Here is an 11,705-nt window from a genome sequence, read left to right on the forward strand (position 1 = left end):
TGTCAGTAACAAGCGAATAGTAACAATAACACTCTCGACACAGTTGTTGAAAAAATTGCTGAAACACAATGTACATGAAGTGTTTTAAATTCTTGAAAAAGTCATATAAATGCTATTTTTTTTTTCTCTTGGCCCCACCTGGCCATTTTTCATTAGTTCATCTATGGCCCTGCTCCACAAATGGATGATAAAACCCCAGGACTGCCCTTCTTCCAGATGGTCCCCAAGGAAGCCCTTCAGTATGCAGGGATTCTCTCTTTACTTCTGCATTTCAGCTGGACGTGGATTGGACTTGTTACTGTGGAAAATGAAGATGGAGAAAGATTTGTGCAGATGGTGTCTCCAGTGTTTTCCCAGAGAGGCATCTGCATTGCCTTCGTAAAACAAATCCCCCGAATGACTTTTGTCTCTGAAATAAGTGAGATGTTCCAACAAGTGGCAAAAATCCACAATATAATCATGGACGCTAAAGCGAACGTAGTCATTGTCTATGGAGAATCAAATTCTATGACAATTCTGAGATGGTTGCCATATCTATCAGAACAGGCTAGTGGAAAAGGTAAAGTTTTCCTACTGACTGCCCAGATAGAGTTTGTACTGAATCCCTATCAAAGGATTTGGAATGCAGAAATATTCCATGGTGCAATATCCTTCACAATGCACAGCACGGATCCACCAGGATTTCACCAGTTTCTTGAGAGCAGAAACCCATTCAGCACCAATGGAGATGGCTTTATCAGAAGTTTCTGGCAAAATGCATTCAACTGTGTCTTCCCAGATTCAGACCAAGGCACAGTGAATGAAGATATCTGCACAGGGTATGAGAAGCTCAGAAGCCTTCCGGGACCTTTCTTTGAAATGAGCATGCTTGGACACAGCTACAGTGTTTACAATGCTGTCCATGCTTTGGCTCGTGCTTTACATGCCATGTCGTCGTCTATATACCCACACAAAATCCTACTTGAAGGAAGGGAACTGAAGCTCTGGAACCAGCAGTTGTGGCAGGTAATGAACCCGGCCTCCTCATGCAGCAAAACACCATGAATTAACGATTATAGCAGGCCCATCTCTAAATAAACTGTGTTCAAAATTCTTCCTTTGTCCCATTTCCCATTTTCTTTCTGAGCACTTGTAGACAGAAATGCAGAATTGACTCTTTTGAACACGTATCTCTGTTCTTCTCCCTCTTCTCTATAAACTTCTCATATGAGTAGCAACCTCTATTCAGTGATACACAGCGCACTCCAGACTGCATGTTGGGCTGGCACAAGTCCCTCATGATTCGGCAAGTCCGGTGCTCGGAGGCGCGCCGACCTGCGGAGGCTGGCAGAAGCCTCTGCGCCAACAGAGGCTCCAAGTCTTGCGTCAGCCGAGCTCAGCCAACCCAAGACTCCAGGATGGACAGCGAGGAGGCAGGAGGGAGGTATTCTGGGACAGGGGGAGGGCAGGCAGTGGGTGGCTCTGGGGGTAGGCAGGTGGAGAGCGGGGCACGGATCTGGCAGTTATACCAGATCGCAACCCCCATTACAGGAGAGCTCTGAGCAGCTTCAGGCCACTCCGCCCTTCTCAAACTTGCGCCACCTCAGGAGGTGGCCCAAGTCTAAGGAGACCCATAGGGGCCAGGGTGCCTTACCCAGAGGTAAGGGGAAATGTTTCCCCTTACCTCTGGCTGAGCCACTTTGGGCCCCTATCCTGCGCTGGATACAGCACAAGCCTCTTGGCTTGCCTGTTCCTGCCCAAGATAGGATTGTGCCCACTGTAGTTTTCCTTGAATATAGTGTTCTGCTTGTAGCCTCTGGGTTAGTAAAAACAAGTGCCTCAGTCATTGCATCCTCTTCCAGCAGTCCTGGAAGTCTTCCATCAGTCTTCCATCAGTGTTCTCCCATCAGTCTTGGCCAGCCCCAAAACTGACCAGTGATCATTCTGCAGATCATTGGAGAATACTTAGTACCAAGTACTTCCTTGTGAAAGAAAAATATACAACTATGAAGCAGGCTGTGTCCCAAGCACTTTGAGTCTACATTCTAATAGACAAAAAAATAATATAAAGCAAATTCATAAATGATCATCTCAAATATCCAGCTGCAGGCTTTCTACATGTTCTTTCGATGCATTCTTTTTCCATCTAGTTCCTAAGAATCGTCTCATTTAATAACAGTGCTGGGGACAAAGTTTCTTTTGACCACAATGGGGAGTTAATTGCTGGATTTGATATTATCAACTGGATTATTTCCTCCAATCAATCCTTTCATAGAGTGAAAGTTGGGAGTATGGATCCCCAGGCTTTTCCAGACCAGGCATTCACCATCAATGAGGATGCCATCACATGGCACAGATGGTTTAATCAGGTAGGATGATGTTGTTGGCAAGTCCAGGAAGACTTCCTGTACTGAATGAGCACTATATAAGTTTTGGCCTTGATATGCAAAGTTACTTTCAGTGAATAGAATTCCCTATAAATACTTATTATGATGGAGACATTTTATGCTTTGAAAAAGAGCTGATGCTCCAGCTGCTTTTGGCTTGCTTGCTGTGCTCCTGCATGCATTGGATTCAGAAAAGCTTAGTGGGACTGAATATATTATTTAACAACGCAATCCAGACTGCACGTTGGCCCAGTGCAAGTCCCTTGTGCTGACCCAAGAGGGTCACAAACATGCCATAAGGCACAAATGTGGAGGAGGCAGAAACGTGCCCCCTTGTGAGTCGGTTAGGCTGGCACGGCAGAGGCGCACCAGCCTGCAGAGACCGACATAATCCTCAGTGCTGACAGAGGCACCAAGCCTTGCGTCAGCCAACACAAGATTCTGGGGTGGGCGGGGAGGAGGCGGGGAGGAGGCAGGAAGGAGGCGTACTGGGACGGGGAGATGTCAAGTGGTGGGTGGCCCTGGGGCAGGTGGGTGGGGAGTGGGAGGTGAGGCTGGGATCCAGCAGTTATGCCGGCTCCCAACCCCTGTTCCCGGGGAGTTTGCAGCAGCTTCAAGCAGCTCTGCTCTCCTTGGACTTGTACCACCTCAGGAGATGGCGCAAGTCTGAGCAGACCCATAGGGGCCAGGGTGTTTCCCCTTACCTCTGGCTGAGCCACTTTGGGCCCCTATCCTGCACTGGATACAGTACAAGCCTCTTGGCTTGCCTGTTCCAGAGCAGGATCAGATTGCACCCTAAATCGCTATTCTGGTGAATGGATCTAAGCTCAAAATGAATGTTCTTCAGCATTCAGCTAATTCCATCATTAGGACCAAAGTTAATGTTGCTCAAAACGCATGGCTTCTGCTCATTATTATTATTATTATTAACAGAATTTATATACCGCTTTTCAACTAAAAGTTCACAAAGCGGTTTACACAGAAAAATGAATTAACTAATGGCTCCCTGTCCCAAAAGGGCTCACAATCTAAAAAGATGCAAAAAGAACACCAGCAGACAGCCACTAGAACAGACACTGCTGGGGTGAGGTGGGCCAGTTACTCTCCCCCTGCTAAAAAGAGGAGCGAGCACCCACTTGAAAAAGTGCCTCTTGCCCAATTAGCAGGGGTATGCCAATATGCTTCCATTCTCTGCATCTACTAATCATTTCCACTCAAAGCAGGTGTGTGAATTAGTTTCATTGTGTTCAGTGTTAACCGTCCTGTTTCCTGCGGTGGGCAATGAAGGAGAGGCAACACAAAGGAGGGGAAGTATTGAATGCCTTGAGGAGGGACACACGTATTTGCAAGAGGCAGTGGCGGGGCCCTGGAGGTTCTGTCTCCCAGAGCAATGGCCCAGCCACTGGGGCCTCAGCAGAGAGTGTGGGGGAAGGGGGTTGCGTCACCTGGGCCCTTCTCCCCCAGCTGCTAGGGCTTTTTGGCTCCTAGCCAGTCTTTAGTTCATAGGCAGGCTGGGTTCTTCTCCCTCCAGCTGCCTGCCCCAGACTGGCTTCATCCTTGGCCCAGCTGGGCTTTATGCTCATGACCAGCCCCTCCAGGCCCCGCCCCTTCCTCCATGGGAGGGTTAAAAGGCTGACTGGCCTCTTCTGGCCCTTCCCCTCACTGCTTGTGAGAGCCAAAAGGTTGGAGCCTGGTGTTCCTCCCCTCTTCTTCCTCTCCTGGCTCTCCAGGCCAGTACTCCACCTGCTGCTGGCCTTGGGGCCTGTCTCCTCCTTGCCCTGAGCTGCCCTCTCACCCTGCAAGCCTGTTCTCTCCAGGTTTCCCCCAGGTAAGTCAGGGGGACCCTGACAAATGTCAAGGGTTGGTCATATGAGTCACTGTCAACTGTTATTGACCATCAGAAGATCTAACCACTTGGCCAACTCCTGAAATTTCAGATCCAGTAGCACCTGCTGCAGATTTGTGATGGAGCACTTTGGAGAACCATGGACAAATCAATGAACAGTGGAACTCACATAGGAATTTTTTTGAAAACTAATAAGTTTTTATAGCATTGTAATAATGTTACACAGTAAAGCTGGGTCCACAGTAGACAAGATGGCTCCAGAGAAATAGGTTAAGATCATATTTAACTCTCTGTCGGTCACCTGCAAGGAATCCTCAGACCTATACCAGCTCCTTATCTGGTGTAAGTCTGAAGAGAGTCAGGGGGCTAGGGAAGGACAGAGGGGATGTGGTATGTGCCATGATCACCCCTTTCCAACACCATACTGTCTCCAGCTCCCCACCTGAACCTCTGGGTGAACTGCCCTCAACCCTCCTCTAATCTGTCCCCTGATTGGCTCCTTTTGGTTTTCAAAAGAAAAAGAGCAACTGTTTATAGTATACCAAGTGGTCCATATTGAGTCCATTCACATATTGCTAAGATGCTTCATCTCTTTCATGAATACAAAAAGGCTCCAGAAAGCTAAGGATTTAAAGCACATTTTCCCCATGATTCTCCATCTCATCTTTCACATATGTTTCAGGTTCAACCTCGTTCTGTATGTAGTGAGAGCTGCCATCCTGGATTTAGCAAGAAAGTGAAGGAAGGGGAACCATTTTGCTGCTATGATTGCATCCCATGTCCAGAAGGGAAGATTTCAGACCAGAAGGGTAAGAAATGGACTGCACAGAGGTATCCAACAGGAGGACTGTAATCCTATCAGATTAGGAAAATGCTAGGGTTACTTCCACCTTCATGGGGAACAATGCTACACTGGCTAATATAAATCAATTTGGTCTTCCCACTAAACACAGGACACACCCCCTTTGCAATCCTTAAACCCAGTTATAGAATTCTTTGAAAAGGTCAACAGGCATAAAATGCTTTTATGCGAATGCCCGAAGTCTACGAGCAAAGGTGGGAGAACTGGAATGTCTGGTGACAAGGGAAAATATTGACATAGTGGGCATAACGGAAACCTGGTGGAATGCGGAGAATCAGTGGGATACCGCAATCCCGGGCTATAAACTCTACAGGAGGGACAGGCAGGGGCGTGTTGGAGGTGGGGTGGCCCTTTATGTTAAGGAAGGGATAGAATCCAGCAAAGTAGAGATTGAAGGTGGGTCCGACTCCACCGTAGAATCTCTGTGGGTTAAATTACCAGGCTTGTGCAGCGATGTAATACTGGGGGCGTGCTATCGTCCTCCAGACCAGAAATCTGATGGGGACCTTGAAATGAGGAAACAGATCAGGGAGGTGACAAGGAAGGACAGGGTTGTAATCATGGGGGACTTCAATTATCCTCATATTGACTGGGTCAATTTGTGTTCTGGTCACAATAAGGAAACCGGATTTCTTGACGTGCTAAATGACTGTGGCTTAGATCAGCTAGTCACGGAGCCCACCAGAGGACAGGTGACTCTGGATTTAATTTTGTGCAGTACGCAGGACCTGGTTAGAGATGTAAACGTTACTGAGCCATTGGGGAACAGTGATCATGCTGCGATCCGTTTTGACGTGCACGCTGGGGGAAGAATACCAGGCAAATCTCTAACAAAAACCCTTGACTTCCGACGGGCGGACTTCCCTCAAATGAGGAGGCTGGTTAGAAGGAGGTTGAAAGGGAGGGTAAAAAGAGTCCAGTCTCTCCAGAGTGCATGGAGGCTGCTTAAAACAACAGTAATAGAGGCCCAGCAGAGGTGTATACCGCAAAGAAAGAAGGGTTCCACTAAATCCAGGAGAGTGCCCGCATGGCTAACCAGCCAAGTTAGAGAGGCTGTGAAGGGCAAGGAAGCTTCCTTCCGTAAATGGAAGTCTTGCCCTAATGAAGAGAATAAAAAGGAACATAAACTGTGGCAAAAGAAATGTAAGAAGGTGATAGGGGAGGCCAAGCGAGACTATGAGGAACGCATGGCCAGCAACATTAAGGGGAATAATAAAAGCTTCTTCAAATATGTTAGAAGCAGGAAACCCGCCAGAGAAGCGGTTGGCCCTCTGGATGGTGAGGGAGGGAAAGGGGAGATAAAAGGAGACTTAGAGATGGCAGAGAAATTAAATGAGTTCTTTGCATCTGTCTTCACTGCAGAAGACCTCGGGCAGATACCGCTGCCCGAACGGCCCCTCCTAACCGAGGAGTTAAGTCAGATAGAGGTTAAAAGAGAAGATGTTTCAGACCTCATTGATAAATTAAAGATCAATAAGTCACCGGGCCCTGATGGCATATACCCAAGGGTTATTAAGGAATTGAAGAATGAAGTTGCAGATCTCTTGACTAAGGTATGCAACTTGTCCCTCAAAACGGCCATGGTACCAGAAGATTGGAGGATAGCAAATGTCACGCCTATTTTTAAAAAGGGAAAGAGGGGGGACCTGGGAAACTATAGGCCGGTCAGCCTAACATCCATACCGGGTAAGATGGTGGAATGCCTCATCAAAGATAGGATCTCAAAACACATAGACGAACAGGCCTTGCTGAGGGAGAGTCAGCATGGCTTCTGTAAGGGTAAGTCTTGCCTCACAAACCTTATAGAAGGTCAACAGGCATGTGGATGTGGGAGAACCCGTGGACATTATATATCTGGACTTTCAGAAGGCATTTGACACGGTCCCTCACCAAAGGCTACTGAAAAAACTCCACAGTCAGGGAATTAGAGGACAGGTCCTCTCGTGGATTGAGAACTGGTTGGAGGCCAGGAAGCAGAGAGTGGGTGTCAATGGGCAATTTTCACAATGGAGAGAGGTGAAAAGCGGTGTGCCCCAAGGATCTGTCCTGGGACCGGTGCTTTTCAACCTCTTCATAAATGACCTGGAGACAGGGTTGAGCAGTGAAGTGGCTAAGTTTGCAGACGACACCAAACTTTTCCGAGTGGTAAAGACCAGAAGTGATTGTGAGGAGCTCCAGAAGGATCTCTCCAGACTGGCAGAATGGGCAGCAAAATGGCAGATGCGCTTCAATGTCAGTAAGTGTAAAGTCATGCACATTGGGGCAAAAAATCAAAACTTCACATATAGGCTGATGGGTTCTGAGCTGTCTGTGACAGATCAGGAGAGAGATCTTGGGGTGGTGGTTGACAGGTCGATGAAAGTGTCGACCCAATGTGCGGCAGCAGTGAAGAAGGCCAATTCTATGCTTGGGATCATTAGGAAGGGTATTGAGAACAAAACGGTTAGTATTATAATGCCGTTGTACAAATCGATGGTAAGGCCACACCTGGAGTATTGTGTCCAGTTCTGGTCGCCGCATCTCAAAAAAGACATAGTGGAAATGGAAAAGGTGCAAAAGAGAGCGACTAAGATGATTACGGGGCTGGGGCACCTTCCTTATGAGGAAAGGCTACGGCATTTGAGCCTCTTCAGCCTAGAAAAGAGACGCTTGAGGGGGGACATGATTGAGACATACAAAATTATGCAGGGGATGGACAGAGTGGATAGGGAGATGCTCTTTACACTCTCACATAATACCAGAACCAGGGGACATCCACTAAAATTGAGTGTTGGGCGGGTTAGGACAGACAAAAGAAAATATTTCTTTACTCAGCGCGTGGTCGGTCTGTGGAACTCCTTGCCACAGGATGTGGTGCTGGCGTCTAGCCTAGACGCCTTTAAAAGGGGATTGGACGAGTTTCTGGAGGAAAAATCCATTATGGGGTACAAGCCATGATGTGTATGCGCAACCTCCTGATTTTAGGAATGGGTTAAGTCAGAATGCCAGATGTAGGGGAGAGCACCAGGATGAGGTCTCTTGTTATCTGGTGTGCTCCCTGGGGCATTTGGTGGGCCGCTGTGAGATACAGGAAGCTGGACTAGATGGGCCTATGGCCTGATCCAGTGGGGCTGTTCTTATGTTCTTATGTTCTTATGTTAGTTAGAAGGTAGAATGCTGATGAAGAAGAAATAATGTGATGTCTCACGTAAATATGTGTAAATGTGCACATGCATAAGTTACCACTATTAACTGTCAATAAAATTATGATTAATTCTGGAATTGTAATAAGACTGGTGAGTGGTTTGGGTGAAATCAAAAGAGAAAATGAATCTTTCAAGGGCGAGGAGTAGCTCCCTCGCTGATTACAATTCTTATGCTTATCCGTGACCCAAAGTTGGTACTGCATCACAGAAAATTCATTGATAAGTACCCTCCCAACTTTTCCTCTAAGCAGCCATCACTGATGATGGCTTGTACCCCGTAATGGATTTTTCCTCCAGAAACTTGTCCAATCCCCTTTTAAAGGCATCCAGGCCAGTTGCCATCACCATACAGAAAATTCATTGATAAGTACCCTCTCAACTTTTCCTCTAAGCCGCCATCATTGATGACTTTGTAACATGACAGTTGGGCATTCCAAAGCATTTTTTTTTTTGCACTGTACATTGCTGTGGGACTTTTGACATGTTTACGAAGACTTCGTTATCAGGTGGCATTCCAGACCTTGGGGCTTACAAGCCAAATTACTGATTTAGGCCCACAACTGGAAATGCTATTGGTCAGAGGATTAGGAATGATGGTATTTTGTGGAGTTTCATGGCATGTTGGTATAATCAAGACCGCATCTTTTCCTCTGTAGACATGAATGACTGTTATGAATGCACAGATGAAAGCTATCCGAGCCAAAAAAGAGATGCATGTATTCCCAAGGCTGTGGCCTTCTTGTCCTACAAAGACCCTCTGGGGATCTGTTTGGCTTTCATTACTCTTTGTCTTTCATTGGTCACAGCTCTGGTACTAAGAACGTTTGTGAAACACCACGACACTCCAATTGTCAAAGCCAACAACCGCAACCTCACCTACACCCTCCTCATCTCCCTCCTGCTCTGCTTCCTCTGCGTGTTGCTCTTCATCGGACGGCCCATGACAGTGACGTGTCTCCTCCGACAAGCTGCTTTTGGCATCATCTTCTCAGTGGCTGTTTCTTGCGTGCTGGCAAAGACCATCACGGTGGTTCTGGCTTTCATGGCCACCAAGCCAGGAAGCAGGATGAGGAAGTGGGTGGGGACAAGACTGGCCACCTCCATTGTTGGTTCCTGCTCTCTTATTCAGACCGGCATATGTATTTTGTGGCTCACAACTTCACCTCCTTTCCCAGACACTGACACACACTCAGTGCTTATGGAAATTGTATTGGAATGTAATGAAGGGTCTGTAACTATGTTTTACTGTGTCTTGGGCTATATGGGCTTCTTGGCTATTGGCAGTTTCACTGTGGCATTCCTTGCCAGAAAACTTCCTGACAGCTTCAATGAAGCCAAGTTCATCACTTTCAGCATGCTGGTCTTTTGCAGTGTTTGGCTCTCCTTTGTCCCAACCTACCTGAGCACCAAAGGAAAATACATGGTAGCTGTGGAGATCTTCTCTATCTTGGCCTCCAGTGCTGGTCTGCTGGGCTGGATCTTTTTCCCCAAATGTTACATCATTGTGCTGAGACCTAAGCTGAACAACAGAGAAAAACTAACAAGAAGAAAAGACTGAAGCATTTCACGCTTTGGTGTTCTTTGACCTTGTGTGTGTGTACAAAACACTATACAAAACACTATCTGTGAGAGTTTCTGTCCCAGCAGTTACCATATATAGATCTTTCTTGAAGGACTCCAAAATGCTCCCTATATTAAATATGCATGTAGATAGCTTAATGAACATTTCTTTAAAGAGAAACTACTACTTAATTGCTACTATTTATTACTATATACTGGGTGTATATCAATCTTGTGAGACTCTGTTAAAACATATATGTCATGCCTGAAAATCTTCCTCCGTGTGACAACAGCCTCAATGGAATTGTAATTTTTCATCAGCAAATCTTCATTGGGGAAAAGGTTAAATATATCATTCTTGCCCTCAAAGGCATAATTCCAAATCATATTGAAAGTGTTTTATTTTTTCAAGAATGGGTGACTCTTCTCCATCACGTTTCGTGGCACATTTCTCAAATTTGCAACAGTTTTCCTCGCTCTCATTCACACAAACTTACAAGCACCATTTACATCATCTTTCTTCTGGGAACAATCAGAGGGAAAGCAGGATTATGTTCACAAGCCCCCTCCCAATTGTCAAGATTTACAAGATGGGCAAAGGTAGACATTTTACCTCCAACTCTTCCATAACTTAACCCATTTTTGCCTGGCCCACAAGTGTACACATTTGGTCCCTGTTGTGTATATGCAACGTTGGGCAGAAATGGCTTAAATGGATGGATGGAAACAAGAAAGCTTCCTCAGACCGCTAGCATAGCTAGGTGGGCTGGGGGTGTAGGAACCCAGGCAGCAAGCCTGGAGGTGTCATCAACTGCCACCGACCTTCCTTAGACCTCTGTGGCTTTCAAGCCACTTCCTTGTCCACTCTTCCCTTCTGTGCCCACCCATCTAGAGGGAATAGGGGTGGTTGGGAGGTTGACATGTGCACTTGGCTTACTTTGCATTTGACATGCAGTGCATTCCTATACATGTCTCCTCAGATGAAAAATTTGTTGTATTCAGTGGGACTTGCTCTCATGGTAGTGTGAAAGCATGGGAGTTTCCCGATTTGGTTTATTAACGCACCCCCCCCCCTCCAATGCCAATTGAGAGATTTAGGACCCAGGAGACACCCTCTCAAATAGTAGGAGCTGAGTGCTTGCCTCATAGCAGTACAGTACAAGGAATCTTCTTTAATACTGTCACTGCATACTTACTACAGTACTAGCCAGTCCATACACAATTGATTCTCAGCAGAGTAGGCTGATCTGTTGGGGGAGAGGGATAGCAAAGACACGACTCAATAACCACCTCCTTGGTGCTTTAAATAGAGCCTGGCTTGCATGGGTGCCCTGCTGTTTTTTTTTCTATCCATTACACACAGCGAACTCTGCCTGCTCCCTCTCCTGCTGCTTTTACAGAGCCAGTGCCTAACCTGCTGAAGCAGCTCTGCAGGCTGCCATTGTGTATTGTAATAGGGGTGCCTTTGTGTGAGTCCTTGTGCCTTCTTTTTTTTACTTGTTGAGTCCAGAAAGGCTCTGCCTCCCCTACCTCTCCTGAATGCATGTCCTGGTCTCTTGCTGTTGGACTAAACAGATGGCATCTGTTCAACTTCAAAAAATATGTTTTTCATCATCATTTTTACAGACAGTACTCAATGAAGAATTAAAGACTACTGTTAATTTAACTTGAGGACTATAATTAAGTCCCCAAGGTAAATATACAGTACTAGTAATCAATTACTTCTAAAAAATAATGGAGTTTAAGTGGCAACTACAAAAATATACAGTACAGACCGGGGTGAACAGAACTACCATTTAGAGCTAAGTCAGATAAGGATCATTCACTCTGATTTTTGATCTTGGATGCATCAGACAGTGCATCCCAGGGTCCAAGCATATTAGAAG

The 11,705-nt window shown here is 46.3% G+C and overlaps 1 protein-coding gene across 1 annotated transcript; it reads left to right on the plus strand.

The window, feature by feature from the left end:
* The first annotated feature begins 1,253 nt into the window (after positions 1 to 1,253).
* On the plus strand, positions 1,254 to 9,817 carry LOC136653407 (vomeronasal type-2 receptor 26-like). The gene is made up of 4 exons (XM_066630309.1): positions 1,254 to 1,467; positions 4,097 to 4,194; positions 4,895 to 5,021; positions 9,066 to 9,817. Exons 1-4 carry the CDS (start codon positions 1,254 to 1,256, stop codon positions 9,815 to 9,817), a joined length of 1,191 nt encoding a protein of 396 aa, XP_066486406.1.
* The last annotated feature ends 1,888 nt before the right edge of the window (positions 9,818 to 11,705 follow it).

The sequence above is a fragment of the Tiliqua scincoides genome, chromosome 5 (genome assembly GCF_035046505.1).
Source record: "Tiliqua scincoides isolate rTilSci1 chromosome 5, rTilSci1.hap2, whole genome shotgun sequence".
NCBI classification, from domain to species: Eukaryota; Metazoa; Chordata; class Lepidosauria; order Squamata; family Scincidae; genus Tiliqua; species Tiliqua scincoides.